General features: G+C 50.9%; 1 protein-coding gene across 1 annotated transcript in view; it reads right to left on the minus strand.

Annotated features, from left to right (window-relative positions):
* ESRRB (estrogen related receptor beta) overlaps positions 1-23,803 on the minus strand; it is a 68,256-nt gene that overhangs the window by 24,024 nt on the left and 20,429 nt on the right. The window contains exon 3 of the mRNA XM_081830173.1: positions 9,557-9,673. Within this exon, the coding sequence (XP_081686299.1) occupies positions 9,557-9,673 (117 nt within the window). The remainder of the gene's footprint in view (positions 1-9,556; positions 9,674-23,803) is intronic.

Genomic DNA, 23,803 nt, shown 5'->3' on the forward strand with positions numbered 1-23,803 from the left:
GGAAGGAGGGGGTGCCAGTCTCCTCCAACCTCTTGATCCCATCCGCGCTCATCTGCGGACCTCTCCAACCCCCTGCAGGTCCGTCCGTGTCCAGAGGTGGTGGCTGCCTCGTCCTGGATCAGATGTCCACTTGTTGACTTGATAAGAGCAGGCTTCTGACTTTTTTCTTAATGGAAGTAAAATAATTCCTGCTTTCCTCCACCTCCCTCCTTTCTTCTCATTTTCCCTCCCTAAGCTGGACAAGATCCCAGGCTTTCGGAAGTAAAAATAGCCAAGAGTGCAGGGGCACAGCCACCAGGGGGGCAGTTCAAGTTTCCTTCTTATCTCCCCGGGCACTAAAAATAACCAGTGAGAGCTCTGAGGAGCGTGGCCCTGCACCTGGCCCACAGCCTGGCCCAGACGCTGCTCCTGTCACATTTCTCTTCCCACAGGAAACGTTCAGACCAGGCTGGAGAGGGGAAGGCCTCTGAGCCTGTGCGCTCCCCCCACCCCCACCCTCATACACACACCCCGCCCCAGGCCGCCTCTGCAGAGCTGCCGTCCGCGTCTAAAGGCAGGATCTCTCCTGCCATTGCAAAGTGTTCCTGGTCAGGACCTTTCTCTTCGCCTGACCCACAAATCCCACCCTCTATTCAATGTCCTTGGTTTATGAATGATGTAAGCAGGTTCACGTTTGTGCAATGCTTCACAGTTTACGAAGCTATTTCCATATCTCATTAATTCTGCATAACAATATTGAGGGAAGGAGAATCCATGATTATTGTTATTCCCATGTGAAAACTGAAGCTCAGAAAGGACTGGTAACTGGCTCAGGGACACACAGCCAGGAAATATCAGAGGGAGGATCTGAACCTTGACCTCCAAGTCCTATTTCCTTGGCTTTGAACTTGAGACAACCAGACTGTGGGATCATTGGGATGCCATGGAAAGCCTCTGAATGATACAGACTCTGAGTACTTACCCCTTGAGGTTCTGAGTCAGAAGGTCTCGGGGGGATGTCCAGGAATGGATAATTTTTCAATGTTCCTCTAGCGATTCTGATAACTTGCCAGGTCTGGGGAGCACTGTTCTAAACCTGTTTTATTCAGTACTGTATCTGACCAGTCTTCTTCCTTGGGGACTTAGGGTTGACTCTGCCTATAAGTTCTACCAAATTACAGCTGACTCATCGCTATGAAGAGGAAACCACCCAGAAGGTGATGTGGGTACCCACAGGCTGCGGGTCATGAGGGCATGCTGATGGGTGCCCCAGCACAGCAGAATGCCCTCAGCACTTATCTACACCCCTGCACACACGGGGCTTCCTTTAGCACCTGTCCTGCAGGGGGTTCTGCGTGACAGGTATGCTCGCCTTGCTGCCTAGGACAGGATGGCTATCTGGGGCTGCCTCTTACCCTGGTGCCCTATCATAATGGTGAAGAGAGAGTCTCAGTCTCATGCCTGATTCACAAGAAGTCAAGGGAGCCTCGTAGCTGGATAAACCCACATGCTACCTAATATCCTGGGGCTTGTACCAATGGCTCCTGGATGGGTATGATGGTCCTGAATGAGGAGCCCTTGGCCACTCATCTATTAAAATTATCCATCAGCTGCTCTCTTCTCTAGACTCTTCTCACTCAGGCCATCATATGCCCAAGGGCGTTTCAGCAAGCCTGGGTTGTCACTGCATTCCCAGCTGCCAAGAAGACTCCACTGTGCACGCAACAGGGCAAAGCTATTTAGACCAGTCTCCCCTTCCTTTCCCTTACTCTTTTCTCCCCTTTGAGTAAAAGCTACAGGATTTGCTACTTGGCCAAGCTATCTACACTGAGCTGGAATGGGCTTCTTAAAAGGAATTCTCACACAACCAAGGAGACTAGCTACCACTCAGCTCAGTTATTTACTAGCAGCGCGGCCTCGGGCAAATTAAACTCATCATACCAGGCACGGCCAATAGCTGTCAGCTGTGCCAATGCCTTCCACTTCCTAGTCTGTGGCAGACATTGCTAATCGCTCACAGCACTCTTGCCTACCAATCCCAATTGTGTGTACGTCTTTGGATCATGCATCTAGGCAGTCACTCCCCACCCCACAACTGACAGTGCAACTAAAGGCAATTTACCATCCAGGAGCCTGAATTATTTCTCAGGTTCTATCTCTAAAACTCTGGTTCTGTAATCACAGGCCTTAATCTGACTTCAGGAACCTCTTAGGTGGGCTTCAGGGGTTCTGTGAAGCTCCTAAAATTGTCTGCAAAATTTTATGTTCAAGTCTTTGTGTGTGTTTTATGGCAGAATTTTCACTGGATTTTCGAAGGAATTCATGAATCTCTAAATCAGTAACAATTGGTTTAGAGGCTGTCACCGTAAAAAGCAGGCAAACAAACAAATGAATAAATAATTTCAAGTTGGGAGAAGTTCAACAAGGATGTAAACAAAAGGATATGATAAGAAAGTAAGTGGGAAGAGAGGCCTTCTGAGATGGCACTTAAGTTTGGGCTGCAAGGATGAGGAGCCAGCCATGGGGCGGGCATTCCAGGCAGGGGAACAGCCCAAAAGCTCGTAGGGTGGGAAAGAGTCTGTCATGCTTGAGGATCAAAAGTAAACCAGTAGGGCTGGAGCAGAGTGAGCAGGAGTGAGGGGCCAGGAGAGAAATGAGACCAGACGACACTGAAAAGGGAGGAGGGGCTAGATCACCCAGGGTCTTGAAGGCCAGAGTAAAAAAATAAAGTAGAAAAACAGGGAAAAGGCCCAGGCAAGCAAGCACCTCACAGAAAAGGAATCCCAAGTGGCTAGTATGCATATGAAATATGCTTATCTGATAATGGAGAGAGTACATATCAAAGTGATAGTAGGACATCACTTTACGCACACTAGCAAAAATTTAAAAAGTGTTGATGGAGGATATGGAGCAACCAGAACGTCTAAACACGAGTAGTAAGTCAGTACAACCGAATCAAGAACAATTTCATATCATCCGATAAAGCTGGAGATGCACATACCTGGCACTTCTACCCCCCAGACCTGAAATCCCTTACGCACGAACACCAGGACACCAGGGCGCATGAGACACGGCTCCCTCAGCAGCAGAAAGGGAAATCAAACTCCCCTAAACTCATCCAATGATCCTACGGTGCAGGAGTTTGCAAACTAAGGTCTTTGGGCTAAACCCAGTGCTTTGCCTGTTCATCAGAACACAGCTCTGTTCATTCATTTCTACATCATCTGTGGCTGCTTTCGCTCGGGGAACAAGGGCGGAGTTCCGAAGCTGCCACAGGGGCCTTCTGGCTAACAAAGCCTAAAATATTTATTCTCTGGCTGCCTCCTGCTATATAGCAATGCAAATGAATGGATTACAGCCCCACGTAACAAGAGCATTCATCTCAGAAATACCATCTAAAATAACTGCGATGAAGAATATGAATAGTATAATGTCATGTAAAACAAACAACCCCCGCCCAAAAAATACCCATAGAGATATAAACATGATAAAACTATTTTAAAAAGCAAAGGAAAAACAATAAAGTTACCTCTAAGGGTAATGAAAACGGGAAAGGGCACAAAGGGAAACCTGAAGAGTCAGGGTAAATTTTTTTTCTCCCATTGGATGGAAGGTATCCGTATTCTTCATACTTTACATATATTTTTGGCATGTATCAGTGATGGCCCACTAAAATACGTTATTCCCCTTTTCCAAACCAAAAGAGTTTTAGCTGGACACATGGCATCCCACCCAGCTAAAGACTACAATTCCCAGACTTCCTTGCAGAGGTGTGGCCATTTGACCAGGTTGCACCAACGGGCTGTGAGCGGAAGAAACCCACGCCAGTTCTGGGTCCCATCCTTCCAATGAGCTGGCGAGGCTATGCTTCCTTCTGGCTGCCTGAAAGACGGTGATATAGTAAATGCTATCAACTCTTTGGGGAAGTTTTGTTGGAAAGGGGAGCAGGGGGAGGCAGCAGGAGCTGGATGAAGGTGAAGGGTTAGAATACAGTTGTGGGGGGGGTTTAAATTTTAATTTTGTTTTTATAAGGGGAGAATAAAAGTATGTTTGTGTGCTGATGAAAATGATCCAGTAGTGAGCAAGGGTCTGACGATGCTGGAAGAAGAAATGATACTACATGTCTGAAGTCCTTGATGAAGAAAGAGAGAGAGTCAGAGCATAGGCAGGGAGACCGGCTTTTGACAGGAGCAGCGATATCTGTAAGAGGGGTAAAGACAGGAAACAACAGGTAGGTTTGTGGATTCAATGGCAGGTGGGTAAGGAACTCCCCCACTTGACTGTTTCTATTTTTTCCAAGAAAATGTAAAGCAAGGTCATTGGCCAAGGATGGGGGAAGAGAGGCCATAGGAGATTCAAAACTCCCTCCTGGATCATGGAAGAAAATCAGTTCATAACATGATGAAGAATATCCATCTCCAATCAAGGACTGACATCCTACTTTGTGGTACAACTCCGGGGCTTTCCCTGAAGAGTCGGGAGCAAGATGAAAATGACTACGATTAGGATTCCCATTTTACAGAGGAGGAAAAGGAGGCTGACGGAGATTTAAGTAAAGCACCAGGACAGCTGATTAGTGGTCACACCGGGGTTTCGCTGGGTCTGTATGATCGCCGAACCTGTTATTTCATGCTTTGGCCCACCCAAAGTCCTGCATGAACAGTAATAAGGATTCGGCACAGACAAGATCATCCCCTATGGCTTCATTCAGTTAACATCTCCCCAACCAAAGGTCATGAGGTCATTGTGCCTGAACGGCCCAGAGGCTGAGGCCACGTGGGAAGATCTCGTGAGCTGTCAGACTTTGAGTGTGTACTCGCACACGTGCATGTGTGTGCGTCGATGCGCACGTGTGTGAGATGGAAAGTGGTTGGGGGGGGGAGGGGATACAACTATACATCAGGGTTCTTGGGCTCTAGTTCAAAACTATTCTCTGAAGTGCCGGAGAGCTGGTTTGTTTCAGAACACTAATGCATTTTGGAAAAGAAAAAAGAACTTTTAAAGGCAAGTCATCTCTCATCCTCTTTCTTCATTCAGAGGGCCAGAAAAGTGGTATTTCTGGCAGGGGCTAGAGGCGGAATACTCTATAAATACAAAGCCATTAAATCCCATGCAGCAGGAACCTGATCGGAGCCTCCTTTTAATTTCCTGACATGAGCTGGCCACTAACCCAATTACCCAGAATCCCCGCAGGAGCCCTCCCCGCCCGCCCAACAAGCACAAAGACAGTGAGAGCATATTGCATGGATGTCAACCCAGCTTTCACTGAAATCAAATATCTTTTAGAAAACACTTGGGGAAAGGCGGGCAGGGGCCGAGGTATGGAGGAAAAGGAGCGGGACAGGGAGGCTGCCGGCCTGAGGCAGGTGAAGTGAGGTGAGGAGAAGGTGAAGTTCGCAGGACGAGCCTTCAAGGGAGAGCTGCTGAAAGCCCAGAGCTGTACTGTAGTGTGAGGGCTTCCTGAGAAAGGTAGCAAATGGTTTTCCAGGTTCTTCCACTGAGAGGCTGTCAGGCCACACCTTAGCCAGGCTGGGAAGCCCGCCTCTCAGGGAAGAGCATCTCCAGGGTTGTCCAAAGGGAGACGCTCATCCTGACTTTCGACCCCAGACGGGGCCAGCCTAAGAAGGATACCTCCTCTGAGATTCCCACCACGGAGTCCAGGAGGAAAATCAGGGCAGCCAGGATGCCCCGCCTAACACAACGGATGGGCTGCTAGAAAAGCTCAGCGCAAAGGAGACTGCCATTGAATTGAATACTAGAGTAACACGCCCAGAGAGGTGACATCGTAAAGCAGTGCCACAGTGGATTTCACCAAGGAGCTGTTCCCCCTGGGCCCCACCGTGACCTGCTGATGCAGAGCGGGCTTCAACACCCCCGCTCTACAGGTGAAGACGTGGAGGCCCGAGAGCGTGAGAACTAACATGCACGGCGAGGTCCCCTCAGAGCCGGGAGGAGGCCGCAGGCACCCACTCCCAACCTAGTGTGGATTTTGTATTCAAGGTTTTATGAAGAGAAAAATCACTTTTTTTTTTCCCTCTGAAAATACAGACTTTCACACAGTGGATTTGCCTGAAGTGAGACAAACCTGTGGGCATTGCCTACATTGCTCAGTCGATGATTCCAGAGCCTATGGCAGCCTCAAGGCAGAGGCTGAGCCGAAAGAAGCCACACGACCAGATATCTCCCTCCCCGCTCCGCAGTTGCTGGGCCCCCCAAGTCATGAAGCAGTCTCTCAGGTTGTTTTACTTGAGAAAAGAAAAACTGGAAAAGACCTCCAGAGCTGCTGGGCAGAAGGCAGATGTGTAGGTGGGATGGGGAGGAAGGGGAGCGGGCATCCCCATCCTTTCCCCAGCCTCCGGCCACCCCCGCACCCCTGCACGGGGCCCCAGACCCCAGTCCCCGGTTCCTCCATGCGAGAGGCCCACTGTGGAAGCTTAAGGAGAAGGAGCAGCTCCCGGGAAGGCTGGAGTCTGCCTTTCAGAGTCAGGTCTGTGTGAGGGAAGAAGAGGGAGGCAGGGAGCCCGTGCCGGTCCCAGGGGCCTGGGCTCCTGCTCACAAAGTGGTGGGGGGACAACCAAACAAAAGCAGGAGTCAGGGCAGCTTCCAAGAGCCCCTGCCTGGCAGGAACCCAGGCTCCTCAATGAGGCAAGCTCCTCCTAAGGGGGCTGGTCCCCATGGAGCTTCTGATCGCAGGATCCCGCCAAGGCTCAGCACTGCCGGGGGTTGGGGGGGGTGGTGGACAGAAACTAAATGGAGGCACTGGGCTTTGTCCAGACTCGGGTGCCTTTGTGTCATCCTGCCCCCTCTGGATTTGGAACTGCCAGCACTGGGGTAGGGTGAGGACGGGGAGGGTTCTGGTGACTGCCCCCTCCTCCTCCAGGCAGAGCTCCAGAAAGGGTGTCTCCAGGCTGGGGCCATGCCCCTGGCTGCCACCGAAGAGAGAGGCCATCCTGCACCCTTTCTTGCATCCAAGTCCTGGGCCAACCACAGGGCTATTTAGAGCAGAGGGAGGCCAAGGTTGGGGCCCCACTGTGCACGTCTTCCCCGAGGCAGAGCTTCTCTCAGGCCCACGTGCCCCCAGCACCCCCACACTGTAGTCTGGGGACACACAGCATCTACTTCGCTTCTCTGAAGCGGTCCGCCGGGTACCTGAGCTGTCTTTGCCACCAGCGTGCACCTGGCCACACACTTCTCTGCCATCAGTGGGTCCCCCTTGTCATTCCCCCGTTCTGGAGGGCCACTAGGAGGCACTCCCACTCTCTTCCCAGTACTGGGTAGTCCCTGAGGAGAGTCTTCTTCAAACAGCGTCCTTAGAGACCGGCAGGGATTCCACGTGGTAGTCCTCCTCTTGCCTCATCCCTCCTCTCTCCCCTGCTCTCCAGCTCACAATCCTGGGCTGAGGGCGGGGTGGCCTGTGGTTGGGGCAGACACAACACAGGGCATGGAGAAGCTCCAGGCTCTGGGTCCAGCTCCCCACAAACTGGCAGGTGGCTGGGGGTGGGAGAGACCTCAAGCCCCAACCTCTCTGCAGGACTCAATTCTGCCATCCTTAAAATCCAGGACCACCGGTAGCATGGCAGCTCCCCTCTGCCCTAAGTTCCTCAGTTGCTGCGAAGTAAGCAAAGAGAGGCCAAACTACAACCTACAACCAGGAAAGGCCACTGGACGGCTGACCCCCAGCCTGACCCGGCGCCCTCACACCCAGCTTCCCAGAACAAGGTGGCAGCCCTCGTCCTCAGGACTTAGGAGCGAGGAGCCTCTCGCTCGAAGACCTAGACACTGTTAGGTTGGTTTCCAGCAGCACAGAGAGGAGGAAGTCAAGAGGCCAGCACCAAAGCAGACTGCTGAGGGCCTTTATGCCTCAGTTTCCTCCCCTGTGAACCCCAGGATGCTCTGGAGGAGCAGAACAAGCCTGGTGTAGGAGTCAGGGGACCCAGTTCAGCCACTAGGTGGGTCACACCCTACACCAGGGTAAGACCAAAATTGTGTAGAATCAAAATGAACTAACTCACAACCTTTCAGCAGGTCTACGACAGCCCATCTTTAATCTAGAAACAGGACTATTCTTCAGCTGACCGCCCCCCCCCCCCAATAGAGCAGCTCACACATTTCTAACAGCTGAGTGGCTTCCCCATCTCCAAGGCGGTAAATGAAGCGGCTAACGAGAAATGCAGTTGAAAGGCCAACATGCTATGTGGATATGGGGGTAGTTGAGGAACTGCTTCAGGAGCTTCTGTTTTAGAGGTGCACACGCTGGGCTGGGCTGAAGGGGGGTGCCTGAGATAGAAACTGGGGGAGGGGGTCTCTGATTTCCACAATAAGGTCCAGGTTGTCCTACCAACAAAGCATCTAAAATTCGTGCCTTCTTCCCCTGGAGGGGATGGGAGGACAATGGGAAGAGTGCCCTGGCCCTCAAAGGCTGGCCTGGGCTTCCAGAAGCCCCCTCTCAGTGAGGGACTATGCTCTAGACTCGCCTGCCCCTTCCCTTTCTCTCCCAGCCTCTCCCCATCATGCGATCATCAGCACACACTTTTCCTGCCTCCTTCCACTTCTGGAAGGATCCCAGCGTCCAGAATCGTAAAAGCTGATATGTAAGAACCTCTACCAGCTCCCTCTAAAGCTGGGTTAGGGGAGAAATACACACACACACAAACACCCCATCCCCCAAAATGGTCCTGAGCAAGGGTCATCCATCTGAGCGGATCAACAGGGAAGGTGACGAAGAGGAGCCCCAGAGCAGTGCTGTCCAAATAATGAGAGCCGCATGTCGTTTTAAATTTGCGAGTAGCCACTTTAAAAAAGGTAAAAAGAAGCGGGCAATATTCACGTCACATTATGTTTTGTTTCACCCAATATATCCAAAATATTATCACCCCGACATGCAATCAGTTTTTTAAAAATAATTACTACACTATTTCATTACTCTACTTTTTATCATCCTGGTAAGTCTGGTAAGTCTTCGGAGCCCATGGCCTGCCAGGCCAGCCGGCTCAGCTACAGAGGAGGAGACGGGGAAGTAAGAGGATGAGGTGGCGGGGAACGTGGCGGTGGAGGGGGACCTCCACAAGGTGACAGCGGTGTCCTGCCCACGTGCAGGAGAGCACAGCGGCCCTGCTCAGGTGAAGAGGACCTGATGTGTCATTCTGGGCTTTAATGTCTCTGCTCTTTGTATGCCCACACTCAGGGCCCCGCCATGCGGGACGGCAGCATCTCAAGCCTACCCCTTCCAGGGTGAACGAGGGGCTCGCCCCAAGAGGAGGTCCTTCCCCAGAGGGCCAAGCCAGCTTTCTAGGGCCCAGGTGGGGTTTCCCAAAGGATCCAGAATGGGGAACTTCCAACACCTGCCTTCCTGACGCCCCGCATCTGCCTTAGGAGTGGAGCTCCGAGGCCGCTGTAAACCTGTGTGCAGGGTGGTGTGTGGGAGACGAAAGGTGGACGCACCCCAGGGAGCAGGGTCCTCCCCTGGGATGCGGGAGGAGACGTCCAGGGTCTGCACTGGCCCGGGGACAGGAACACAGGGGCCTGAGACCCCCGGTGGCCTTGGCGAGAGCACAGCGTGGGTGTGCGGGCCTCTTACCTTCCTTCAGCATCCCCACTTTGAGGCATTTCATGAAGCGGCAGGCCTGGCAGGACTTGCGCCTCCGTTTCGTGATCTCACACTCGTTGGTGGCTGGGCAGCTGTACTCGATGTTCCCTGCAACCAGATACACACGGGGTTACGGGTGGCGTCAAGGGCCCCCACCGCCGACCGAAGGCCAGACCTACAAATGCCCCTCGTCCCGAGGTCCCCATAGGGCAGTGGCTCTCAAGGTAGGTGCTCTGCGGTGCTTGTCAAAATCTTTCCAACTCTCTTCAATACAGAGCTCCCAGTCCCGGAGGTCTGCGTGGGCCAGGCAGCCACAACCTGGAAGAATAGTCACCCCCAGCTCTGAAGGCACCACTGAGCTGGCATTTTATCCCAGAGAACACCCCCTTGCGCTGACCAGAATGTAGGTGCAGACCACGAGCCCCTGTGCCCTCCAGCCCGGGGCCCCAAATCATGGAAAAAGCCTCTCTGCAGCTCTGGGCCCACAGGGCCCAGGCCTCTCAGCCTGCTGACCGTGAGGAAATCACTTCCCTCTCACCGGGTCTCGGTTTCCTCCTCTGCAAGCCGTGTGGTATCTCCAAAATGAAAGATTAGCAAGATCATGGTTATAAAATTGCTTTAACAACTGTAAAACACTGGGTCGCCTGGCTGGCTCAGATGGTGGAGCATGGGACTCTTGATCTCAGGGTAGTGAGTTCAGGCCCCACGCTGGATGTAGAGCTTACTTAAAAAAAAAAAAAAAATTGTAAAGCACTATTCCACACTGAGCTGGTGATTATATAACCACAGTTCATTACTACAGAGGGTGTTTGTGATCATTTTCTGTCTCGCCCCTTTAATGAATTATAATAACGGCTACCATGAACCTGACCCATGCTCCCACTGTTTACATGCTCAATCTCCAGCCACACCGAGATCAGCCCCTGCCATGCAGAAGCCTTGCTGGAAAAGCTGGTTGAATGAGTCACCTGCTGAATCCTCATAGCAATCCCATGAAGTAGGTACTGATCCCCATTTTACAGGAGAGGCTGTGGCTGCCTAATAGAGGACAGAGCCTCTGTTCTTTGTACTCTTACCTGTCTACAATAACTTAACAAATATGCATTGTGCAGCTATAAATGCGAAGAGAAAAGCAATGGGAAGGAAAGGGGGCGCAGAGGGGTCGGGGGGGGAAGACAACTGGAAGGTAAAACGCAAGACAGCAAGCAACCCCAGGGCTGTTTTGTTTTTTATTTGGTCTTCCCGGCCCCGGTCCCAACTCTGTGAGGTCCTCCAGAGCCTGTGGTTTTCAGAGAACAGACACTGAACTAAAGCAAACCTCCTGTTCCCACCCCATCCAGATGCCCACCTGCTGAGGGAGCATGGTGAAGTGATGCCCAGAAGGCTGCCTGCCTGCCTGCCTGCCACATCCCCCGCTCCTGAGGCCCCGGGACACTCCTTTGAAGCAGGGGTGCTGTCTGGCCCATCTCACCCAGCAAGAACACTGCCGCACACAGAGCAGTCTTGGAAAGGTCACTCACAGCCTGAGACAGGGCTTGAAAGGGCAGGTCCAGGCCTGCCCAGCCTCTGAATCCCCCCCACCTCTCCCCCGGCCCCAACCCCATCCACTTGAGCAGTTCCGACGGTTACTTTTACCCTGCACCTGCTCGGAGGTGGGCCCACCAATGCCCCACTTCACAGACCCAGAAACTGAGACTAAGGGCGCTGAAATGAGTTACTAAAGGCCACACAGAGTCCCCGTGCCACCCCTGCACCCCACGAGAAGCTTGGGGAGACCAGAGAGGCCCCTCCCTGCTGTGAACCCAGTAGCTGAGGTGGTCTGGAGGAAGTCAGGGAGGGGACTGCTCTCCAGCATCCCTGTGCCTCAGCCTCCCCATGTGGCATATGGAAAACACTGACTGTTGGATTTTCTGAGAGCCAGCAGGAACCAACTTCTACCCCTGACAAAGTGCTCTGAAGTAATAAAATTATTGAACCCCAAATGCAAGGTGAGTGCTCACAAGAACTTAGTAGCCTTAGCCCCCTTTTGTATTGGTGAGGAAGCGGCTGATTTGCCTGGGGCACCTTAGATCTCCATCTGTCTCCCCCCCACCAGGCCTCACCTTATCACCTTTCTCCCGCCCACTTCCTGTGGGGGAGGGGAGTCTAGAAGTCAGCCTGGGCACCGGAGGGTGGGGGAGGTCAGGAAGGGGAAGGGATAAAGATTCTGCATGCCCCTCCCCTCTTTTATCCAATGCTATGCCCATCCCTGTCTTAGTTTGCTCTGGCTTGTGTGACTTCTGGCAAATAATTTCAATATTCCCATAAGCGCGGTAATTGAAAAGATGAACAGGAAGAAAACACAGATATAAACTAACTCATCCAAGTCTATCCTGGCTTGGAAGGAAAGCTCTGTAGAATTTGGTCCCTTCCCACCCCACTCGTCTCTCTTCAGCCTTGACATCCCTATTGCCCTCCACAAGGCTCAGTTCCTAGAACTCAAGTGATAACCGAGGCTTCCAGGCCTTTGTTCCAGTGCTGCCTAGAACACTCCCAGTGAGCTCTCTCCACCACCTCACCTGGCCGGCCTACACCTCCAGGGCCCACTTAAGATGCTGCTGCTTCTCCTCCCTGTGTGACTCCAGGTGCCCCACACACAGCAGGTGCTCCATCCACACGGACAAGGGCTCCTCATGAAGCAGCCACGGCTCTGCTTTTCCTATACGGCCTCCTTCCTTTCCCCAACAACTCTGGAAGTGAACACCTTCTTTTCTCCACCTTAGCACTGAGAGAGGTGAGCGGAGTCCAGGATGAGGCAGAGCAAGGACTTGAACCCAGACGGTCTGGCTCGAGTCTCGCCCTGAACCACGGTGCAGTGAGCTCGCGGGGCCCGTCGCGACGCCGCATTCACCTGGCAAGGTAACTCACGCTGCCTTGGGAGGCCACTTGCATGCTGCGAGCTCTTCACCTCCACTGGTCTCGGCTGCACAAGCAGCCTGACATCCCTTGGAGGAGGATGGGTCCCAGGTTTTGCAGGGTTGTTGCTCGAGCAGGGGGTCAATAACTGTCTTGTCGATTTGGCACTGGTGCTCTCCCAGGACAAGAGGACTGAGCGTTAACAACAAGAACCTGAGCAACGTTCTTGACCCCGTGTGTGTGTGTGTGTGTGTGTGTGTGTGTGTGAGAGAGAGAGAATTCTAATTTTATTTATTTATTTTTGTTCCTTTCAATTTGTTTTATGGCCCCAGCGGCTGGCTGCCAGCAAAGCCAGGCTGGTGGCCTTGCCTTGTAATTTCTGTAAGTGCCTCCTCAATAAAGTGATGAGATTAATTCATCAGAATTCCTGTGGTCTCCGGAGGGCAGCTAGGAGAGCCGGGAGCAGGGAGGGGCGTCTGTGGAACACACACACACACCACCACCACCAGCAGCTGAAGTGTGGCAGGTCTGGAGGTGGGCTCTCATGGGACAAGGACACAGCCAATGGCTAGCATAAATTCGGAGTTCTAACACGGGAGTGTGCCCAGTATAGACAGAGGCAGACACTACGTCAGGCAAGTCACGGAACTTCCCTGGGCCCGTTTCCTCATCTGTAAAATGGGCACAGCACATTCCCCTCTTCTAAAGTTGTGTGCTACAGGGACAGAAAGCACGTAAAGGGCTTAGTGAGGTAAACGTGTGGGCAAGCAAGGAATCAAGGCTACTGTGCTTATTTTCACACCCAGGAACGGCTGCCAGGGTAAATGCACCAGGAGACTCGGGGGTAAGTCTTTTCTAGGTGTCAGACGTGAGGCCAGCCACCGCTTCTGACACTGAAGAACCTCAAGTCCGGTGGTGACCTCAGAGCTGGTGCACCTGCACCTGTGGTGTGGGGGGGCGGCAGGAATGCCCGGAACCTGACCTGCACTTCCGTGTGACCTCTGACCTCAAGGCAGAGGGGAAATCCCCACCATCAGCTCTCTTTGATCCTGTGCCCCAGAAGGAAACCCCAAGGGCATCCCCATCAGCTGTCCCTGAACAGCTGCAGGCAGTGGGCCGTCCTCTTGCGGGACTCGGGTGGTGCGCAGAGCTCACACAGAGGGCTCCCGGGAGGACGCCTGTCTCTGAGGCTGCTGGCTAATGTCGGATAGGTCACTGCTGTGGAAGGGCTGGGATGGTAGTCACCTGGTTCCCGTCCCCTGTTTATCTCACTTCTGGGGGACACAGACTTTTTCTTCTCTGTCCTCAACTCTGCACCCTTCCCTCCTCCTTCAGCTGCTAGCTGGATGATCTCATTCCCACCATGGGTTCCCACTATCACATACTTGGTGAGGATCAGCAGCAAAAGACTCTGCCAGTATCCATCTGCCTGCTGGATATTTCCACGCGGAAGTCCCTCACACTTCAACTGAACCCATCCTCACCCAGTCTGCTCTTCTCACTGTGTCCCTTCGGTCAGAAACTGAGGTGGCATCCTGGATTCTTCCCTCTCCTTCGGTCCTAAGGTCCTTCTCATCCTACTCGGTTCGTATTTCATCCCTCCTTCCCCTCTGGCCACAGCGAGTCCTCATACTCATCACCTCCCGCCTCACGTCTGTCTCCAGGTCCCATTCCAGTTTATCCCCACACCGCCCCCGGAGCGATGTTAATAACCTTCCTGTGCAAAACTCCTCCATCACGGCATGCTGAGTGGCAGCACGGGAGTGAGAACTATCGCAGAAGAATGGACGAAGTGAAAAGCAAAGTAGCCAGGGGCGCCTAGTTGAGTTGGTTGAGTGTCCAACTCTCGATTTCGGTTTGGGTTGTGATCTTGGGGTTATGCAGTTGAGCCCTGAGTCAGGCTCTGTGCTGAGCATGGAGCCTGCTTGAGATTCTCTGTCTCTCCCTCTCCACCCCTCACCCCCCCATGCACTCTCTCTTTCTAAAAACAAAACAAAAAACCAAACAACCAAACAAAACAAACCGAAGTAGCCGAAGAGGGGGCTCTAGATGACAACCCATTTATACTGCAGAACCTCAGAAAGCCTCAGGCTTGAAGACTGAAGATACAGCAGAAGATGTAGCGGAGTGTGGGGCCGAAAACAGGGGAATTCGCTGCTAATCTGTATTTAGGGAGTACTTAGCTACTACTTCATGTGGCCACCAAAGAGTCCTCCACAACCCACCTAAGAGAAGCCAGCTTAATCTCTGGGGAATATGAGCGAGTCAAGTTCTGGACTTAAGGACCCAGGCTCTCCTGTGGGCAGAAGGGAAGCTAAAGCTGAAAACAGGATGACTAACAGTGAGACCACCCAGCGCACCCCCAGGCCCGCTCCCAAAATTCTAGCAGTCAGTACACTCCACCCCTCACCCAAAGATAGGAATTTATAGGGTTCTTCTCTGGGAGATAGCACAGCATCAGAGAGAAGACCAGCAGATAAAGATAAACCAAGGGAATGCTCTTTCTATGCTTTTTATCCCTATTTGCATTTCAGACAGCCAGCCAAGGATTACCAATACATTCATAAAAAAAGCCTTCAATATGAAAGACTAACCAAAACAAATAAATGAGGGGAAAATATGTGGGCAGAAACCAGGACAAGCAGGAAGTAGAAACAGGCTCGCAAAGCAATAATCAGCATACTATCAACTTGAGAAGAAAAAAACCCACTGTATTCATGAAACAAGAACAGCGTGCAATAAAAAGTAAAGAAAAAAAAAAAAAGAAGTGTATAAAATGGAGCTTATAGAAATTAAAAATATGAAAGCCACAAAAGGTTCAGAAGAGCGGAGGAGCTACAGATCAAAAATCCAAGCAATGGACAACAGGCTAGAAAAGATGTAAGAATTAGACAGTTGATCCTAGAAGCTCAGGATCCAATCATCAGAACTTTTAAGAGAGAAAAGCATGAAGATGAAGAGGAAGTCATCACAAAGGCAGAAATCAAAGAAGAGAGGGAGGGGGAGGGTGGTGGAAATTTCTAAGACCTGAAGAATTTGAGTTTCCAGGTAAAAAGTAAAAGCCCAGAAGAATGAATGAAAAAAGATCGGGATAAAATTATGGAGGTGGAGAACAAATTAGTAGCTGCCAAGGGTCAGGGAGGGGAGAGGGAGGGAGGTGGTTATAGCTCTTCTCTATCTGATTTTCTCTATCTGATGGTAGTGATGGTCACAGGAGTCCATGGAGTGATAAAATTGCAGAGAATTGCAAAGAACTAACACACACACACTGTGTACAACTGGTAAAATCTGAATAAGATGTTATCTTCGGGGGAAACTGGGTGAAAGGTATATGGGATCTCTCCGGGTTATTTCTTTTTTTTTTTTTATTTTTTTTAAAGATTTTATTTATTTATTTGAGAGAGAGAGAATGAGAGAGACAGAGAGCACATGAGAGGGGGGAGGGTCAGAGGGAGAAGCAGGCTCCCCGCCGAGCAGGGAGCCCGATGCGGGACTCGATCCCGGGACTCCGGGATCATGACCTGAGCCGAAGGCAGTCGCTTAACCAACTGAGCCACCCAGGCGCCCCACTCTCCGGGTTATTTCTTAAAACTGCATGTGACCCTTCAATTATCTCAAAACAAAAGTACGAAAATAAATAAATAAATAGTAAAAAGACCTACAACACACAACACAGACTTTTATCATAAAATTTCAATCTGAGAGAACAAAGAAAGGAGAGTCTAAAATTTTTCAGGGAGAGTAAAAAAACAAGTCAAAAACGGAAGATGGAGAGTAAGATCAGTCACCGTATCTGAAACCACAAGGGAAAAAGGCTCAAAAGAAACACACAAACACACACCCCTTTTGCGCACTGCCACTTTTTTTCTTCTTAGCACTCATCACCTGACTTCATATTTATTCATCTTCTTATCTGCTTTGTTCACTGAAGTTTCCTCAGCACCCAGAACCATGTGTGCAAGAGTGAGGTCTCAATATACAGTCTCTAAAGGATGCCTTGAACTTTTTGAGGGCAGCACCAGAAACTAAGAAAAGCAGCCACGGTGTCATCTGGGGGAAAATTACTTCCAGCCAGTATTTTCTACCAAGCCAAGATATAAATCTCATGTGTGGGTTGAAGGCATGAGTAAAGACACTTCCACACTTCCAAGGCATCGACAATTTTACCTCCCCTGTGCCTTTCCAGCATGTGCTCTGCACAGAATGGAGGAAGCAAAAAGAGGAAGAGGCAAGATCCAGGAAACAGGGTATGCAGCCCAGGAGAAGAGTCAAGGACAAATGGAGAAGGAATTAGCAGTCAGCAAAGAGATTTAACCAAAAATTGTGATGCAACCACATTCAGACAATGGAAAGATGGGAAATGTGTGTGTGTGGTTGGGATGGGTCGTATAACTGGAACTAATTCTTCATTGTCCATAACACAAAGTCAAGAAATAATGCCAAAATTGCCAACTCAGTAAACATAGCTGTAAAATCCAATTAGTAACTACAATGATAAATGCTAGAAGAAATTTTTTCTTAAAAGGCTAACTCTGGGGGCGCCTGGGTGGCTCAGTTGGTTAAGCAGCTGCCTTCAGCTCAGGTCACGATCCCAGGGTCCTGGGATCGAGCCCCACGTCGGGTTCCCTGCTCATCGGGAAGCCTGCTTCTCTCTCTCCCCCTGACTGCCACTCTGCCTACTGGTGCTCTTTATCTCTCTGTCAAATAAATAAAAAAAAAACCCTTAAAAAAAAAAAAAAAAGGCTAACTCTGGATCATGAGGGGAGGAAAGAGGATGTGAAGGGCCAGGGACTATGGGACTATTACTTTTCATTATGAGACTTACACTTCTATTATACTTTTTAAAACTGTACGCACACATTATTTTCATGAAAGTTACAAATTAAGAATTAAGCTCAAGAAATTGTCCAACCCCTCCTTATTATGTAAAGAATGAAATCTAACCTCCAAGGCAAAGCCTACCCAACTCTTTATGATCTCCACTTCTGACCTGTCCATTCTAACCTCCCCAACCTGGGCCCTCAGTCTGTAGGCTCCGCAAAACCCCGTGGAACCTCCGAGCCCTTTCCTACCTCCCTCTACCTGAAACCCCTCCTGGCAAACTCTCCCACAACCTTGGATCTCCACTCGTGAGACCATCTTCCCTTTTGTCCCGGGTAGGTGTACAAGATCCTTCCTGTTTGCCCCCCACCCAGGCTGCATCCACCACCCTCCACTTGAAGCAACCAGCTGAGTGTTTCAGAATCAGGATTTTGCATGTTGTCTTCCTTCTAAGCTATGTGTTTATGGATACAGGTTGTTGGGTCTTTCATTTTTGTATCTCAAGTACAGTGCCTGGCTCCTGAAAACATATGTTGATCAAAGCAAATAAACTGAGGGGGACGCCTGGGTGGCTCAGTCCGTTAAGCATCTGCCTTTGGCTCAGGTCATAATCCCAGGGTCCTGGGATCAAGCCCCCCCATCGGGTTCCCCGTTCAGCAGGGAGTCTGCTTCACCCTCTGCCCCTCCCCCTGCTCATGCACTCTCTCTATTTAAAAAAAAAAAAAGAAAATCTTAAGAAAAAAAAAAACTGAAAGCCAAGAACCTCCACCTAGAAAACCTTAGAATTCGGGCGCCTGGGTCGCTCAGTTGGTTAAGCGACTGCCTTCGGCTCAGGTCATGATCCTGGAGTCCCGGGATCGAGTCCCGCATCGGGCTCCCTGCTCAGCAGGGAGTCTGCTTCTCCCTCTGACCCTCCCCCCTCTCATGCTCTATCTCATTCTCTCTCTCAAATAAATAAATAAAATCTTTAAAAAAAAAAAAGAAAAGAAAACCTTAGAATTCAGCAGTGATCTGTCAGTTGTCAAATGCAATCGCCTCCTCCAGGACCGCCCCCCACCCCCCGAATCCTTCCCGGAACAGAGGACACCTAGCTCTTAAAACTCCTCTGTTAGATCTCATCTCCCCTCCCTCTGCAGGAACTCTTGCTCCGATCACTCCTCTGCTCATCACATTGACTCTACAGTGCTTTTGATGGTAAGATTGCACCATTATTTTATGTAGCGTCATGAAAAAAAGGAAATCTGTCCATCAAACTGGCTGTGTTCCCTTGCCCCTAGCATTTTCACTTTTTTTTTCTTATTAAAGATCTCTTTGAGCTTTACTGGGATAGAGATTTGATCATACAGTATTCCTGTGCATACATGGAAGAGAAAATAAAGAAAAACAAATTGAAGGTATCGCTAGAAACTTCTCCAAGTGGGACTTCCCTGAATCATTTTTGATCAAAGTCATTGTTTTGGTGTTTTCCCACAGAATCATCCTCTCTGCTAATAAGGGAGCCACTGTCCATTGTCGTGGGGGCGGGGGTGCCTCCCAGGTCACTGGCCCCTTTTTGCAAGTTATTTATTTATTTATTTGTAAGATTTTATTTATTTATTTGACAGAGACACAGCTAGAGAGGAAACACAAGCAGGGGTAGTGGGAGAGGGAGAAGCAGGCTTCCCGCTGAGCAGGGAGTCCAGATGTGGGACTCTATCCCAGGACCCCGGGATCATGACCTGAGCCAAAGGCAGACGCTTAATGACCGAGTCACCCAGGCGCCCCCCTTTCTGCAAGTTCTGATGTGCGTGGGAGGCAGGGGCAACCGCCTGAGTGACCAGCACGCAGCCCCATCCAGAGAAGCTCCAGTGGGAAATGTGCGTGTTGCAACGGAGGCAAGATGGGACTTCCCGGTCTCCTTCCAAGGCTCGCTCTTCCCTTCTTCGGGCTGCCCCCCACCCTTGGCCCCTCGCCTTCAGAAAAGCTTTCTCTAGGATAAGCTCTCCTGGAGGGCATATTACATCAGATGGCTGGGCCCTGCCCCCCAGTCTCAGATTAGAGGCCTGGGTGGGGCTGGAAATGTGCATTTCCAACAAGCTCCCAGGTGCTTCTGGTCTGGGGACCACCCTTTTGAGAACCATGGCCTGGAAGATCTCATTAGACCCCAAACCCCACTCAGATTCCACTCTTGAGCTCTAGGCCCCGTTTTCCAACTCGCCAGGGTTAAGACCTGTGAACTGATCAACTCAACAGTCCCAAACTTTGTCCATGACCCCGACCCCTTGCTCCCAGCTGGCCCTTCTCCACCAGGAAAATTCATCTAGGTCTCCTTGCCCTCAATAACCTCACCATCCCCCTAGCAGCCTAAAATTGAAACCTAAGGGTCCATCTCAATCCAGCCACTGTTTTTTTTTTAATTTTATTATGTTAATCACCATACATTACATCATTAGTTTTTGATGTAGTGTTCCATGATTCATTGTCTGCGTATAAGACCCAGTGCTCCATTCAATACGTGCTCTCTTTAATACGGATCACTAGGCTAACCCATCCCCCCAACCCCTCCCCTCTAGAACCCTGTTTCTGAGTCCATAGTCTCTCATGGTTCGTCTCCCCCTCCGAATCCCCCTTCATTTTACCCTCCCTACTATCTTCTTTTTTTTTTAACATATAATGTATTACTTGTTCCAGGGGTACAGGTCTGTGATTCATTAGTCTTACACAATTCACAGCCCTCACCATAGCACATACCCTCCCCAATGTCTGTCACCCAGCCACCCCACAGCCACTGTTCTTCTTATACTGAATCCACTTCCAAAAGTTTCTCCGGCCTAACCTCTCCTTTTAACCCTCCTGCCCCTGCTGGCTGGGAGGCCTCCAGCTGGACGATTACCCAGATCTCTTCCCTGGACTATGAAAACCGCCTCCTGACCGGCCTGCCTGCCCCTAGACTCTCCCACTTCCAGGCCATCTTCCCTGAATTATCTTGCCAGAATTACCTCGATAAACGGAGATTGGATTAATCCCCTGCTCAAAAGTCCCTTCAATGGCTTCCTCAAAACCAAATGTCTTTACGGGTTATCATATACCAGGCACTAAGCTGAAAACTTGACACGCAGGTCTCATTAGATTTCTGCAATCTGCAAGAACATTCCAGCGGCAGAAACTCTTTATCAGCCCCTTTAGTCCTGTTTCCTTGACAGGGAAATGAAGGCCCAGAGAAACTAAGTAATTTGACCAAGTTGACCAAGAAAGGAGTTGTTGAGTTGGGATTCTAAGCCTTTCCCTGTCTGTCCTCTGCCACTGAGCTCCACCTCCCTAAGCCTCCCTGGGCCCCACTCCTGCTGTCTTTCTGCCAGGCATGTTCACCTTTCACTCCTGCTTGCATGGCCTTCCAGACGCCGTTCCTGCCCTGACTGGGCTGTCTCACCTGACTTGCACCCTGGCTGTGTCTCTAAAAAGAGGAACTGTGATTTGTTTTTCCTCTCATTGCCCCAGTGCCCTGCAGACCACACACCATCTGCAGGTTTAATGGACTCTGTGTACAGATGAGGAAACTGAGACCAGAGGACCCAATCCCTGCCCAAGGTCAGCCGGCTGGTCAGGGGCAGGGCTGGGACAGCAACCCGCTCCTGACTCCTACTCACTGCTGGCTCTGTCTCTGCAGCCCCCTTGTCTCGTGTCCCCTGGGATGCCCAGTCTCATTCTCCAGGACAAAAGGCCTGGAGGTGGTCCAAGGCAGGATAACCCATCAATCATCTCCCTGCCCCCTTCCTGGGGGAGTTTCCTTCCAAGCCTGCATCTGGGCCCCCGGTGAACAGAAGCAGTGCCTGCCAGAGCTTTCTTCCTTGCTCTCCTCACCTTAAGTCACAGACCCAGGAGCTGCTCCAAGGGCCTCCAGGTGACCTGCTAAGTTGGCCACATGCCCTGGGGACGTAGGAAGGGGTACAGGGTGGCTTTACCCTTCCCACAGCAATGTGTTCATTTACTCATCAACAGCTTCCACTCCACCTAGAAGAAAGTTCAAGTGCAGCACTCCCCATGGCCCCCACCCTCCAGGGCCTTCCCCAGCCTCCCCAGCCCCATCTCCTTCCCTCCCACCAGCCACCCTGGCCCTCTTTCTTTCCTGACACACATCACTGTTTCCTCTGTCTGGAGGGCTGGCCCCAGGATTCTTCCATGTCCTTTGCCTCACCTTGGAAGTCATCATCTCAGCATGGCCTTCCCAAATCCTCTGTCTAAATCAGACCCCTCTGCCCATGCACAGCACTTGTCTCACTGCATCTTTACGTGCTATCACGTTGACTGCCTTCCCCCCAGCTGGCAACCCCACAGGCTCAGGGCCCTCGCTCCACCCTCAGCTCCCCGCACAGTGGTTGGGACTCAGTAAATACTCAACACAGAACTGAGTAACTGCTTCATAAGCTCAGTGTAAGGCGGGCGTGTTCCCACCCCGCCCCCCCTCAAACATCGTCCTTTACAAAGGAAACTGCTTAATATCCGAGCCTTTGTGACATCCAACAGAGGTGCTATGGCCATCACTTTATTTTGACCGACCATGATGACGGAAGCCCCACGGCCCCAAGGAGACTTCAATCAGTGCTAGTCATCCCACTGAATCAGTAACAAGGCGGTGAAGAAATGTCACATAAATGTGGTTACTCCCGGGATAAGGACCTCACGATTACAAATGCTGAGTACCAAAAGCCATTAGAACACCTAATACATCGTGGAGATCAGGATTGTAAATCGACACAAAAAAGAGCTGTCCTAATGGTCTGGGAACTGGACTTAGAGCTCAAAGTGAAATTTTTAGGGACAGCAGCACGTATCTACTCATAAAATTTCAAGTAAGTAAGATGGAAGGAAAGACAGTGTGCTCTGAAAAACTGTGTTAAATGACTCAAGAAGTGGCCCCTAGAAAAGGCAAAGGCGCTTTAGTCAAAGGTCCACGTGAGAGGTTTGATAAAACCTTGCTTCACAAAATGTGAGAAGGAAAAGTTTTTCAAAAAAATAGTGTTTTACATAATGTGATTTGAAATATGCAAGTATAACTAAAATTAACACATTGTTTTAAGTAGACATTTGACTAGTTTATCTAGATCCCTGCAAGTTCACGTATGCAAATTGGCCAGACTTCTCTGGTTTGTCCTCACTTGGGAAAAGGTGGGATCACTGTGGGGATTACCTTCTGTGCAGACATACTGAGAACTTCCCAGGCACCAGGCACTGTTGGAGGATGTGGGGTTCAGCAAAAATCAAAGTAAATGCAACCCTATTCCTTAGGAGCTTACAATCTTCCTAGGGAACCAGTCAAGTCCTGGCAAAACCCATGCTGTGTGCTAAGTGTTGTAGATGGGGGGGCGGGGGGTGCAGGTTAACAGGAGCGCCCAGGAAGGGTACCCCCCAGGCGAACTGACAGGAGGAAGTGGGAGAAGACTTCCAGGAGGAAATGCCAGCTAACTGGAAACCTAATAGACAAAAGTAGGGGCTAGAGGTTAGGGGAGGCAGAATAAAGGGAAGAATATGTGCAAAGTCTAGAAATTGATGGCGTGCAAGCAGTTCGGGTAACTGGAAAATAGAGCAATCAGGCCAGCCCACAGCCTGTAGGGAGATTGGCAGGGGATGAGGCTACCAGGTCAGCATGGGGCAATCCCAGAGGACATCCTCAGTCACGTCTGGAGCTTCCATTTACCCACACACAAGACAGAAGAGTGCCATGTTCAGATGTGTGTTCAGAATGGTCTCCCTAGCAGCACTAAAGAAAGCAGACTGGGAAGGGCTGAGCCTGGCAGCCGGGAGACCGGACTAGAAGCTACTGTGGCCAGTGGTCAGTGGCCGCCTGGAATGGGCCAGGGCAAATGGAGAGAAGCATCAGGGCAAGGGACATGAAGGAAGGAGACTGCACAGAACATGGCTGCTGGGACGTTGGTTTGGGATGGGGGGCAGGGTAAGACCCACTTCTGGCCTGCACACCGGGGGAGCGACGACTGGAGCATAAGGGGAACCATTTGATTGCGGAGACACAGCTTCTGTTTAGGACTTGTTGCATTTGGGGCGCTTCTGGGACACCCAAGTGGAGATGTTCTTGAGGTGTCAAAGGCATTGGAGTGGGGCAGGGAGGTTGATGTATGAGCTCTGGAAATAGGACTCATCCGGACTCCAGAGGCAACTGGACCACAGGGCAGGACATCCTGGGCCCATACGGTGGGTCAAGAACTGAGACGAGGAAGATAAGGGGGGGCTGGAAGCTGAAGGGCGAGGGGATGTGGATGTTTTTGTTTTCTTTTCTTCGTTTTAGACTGGAGATACTAGAGGTATTTAAATGCAGATGGAAGGAAGGAGACTAGAAAGTGAGAAGATAAAAGAGAGGAGATAGTGGGTAGGAGAGTCTCTAGGAAGTGGGGAGGCGGTAGGCCTCAAAGCCTGGGAAGAGCGGAGCCCGGGGTGGGAGACCTCTCCTAGCCGTTGGCGGCGGCGGGCAGCAATGTATAGATCAGTGACCGAAGGCACCACAGATGCGTGGGGGGGGGGGGGGCGGGG

The sequence above is a fragment of the Leptonychotes weddellii genome, chromosome 9, assembly GCF_054177405.1.
Source record: "Leptonychotes weddellii isolate Sample4059 chromosome 9, ASM5417740v2, whole genome shotgun sequence".
Taxonomy (NCBI): Eukaryota; Metazoa; Chordata; class Mammalia; order Carnivora; family Phocidae; genus Leptonychotes; species Leptonychotes weddellii.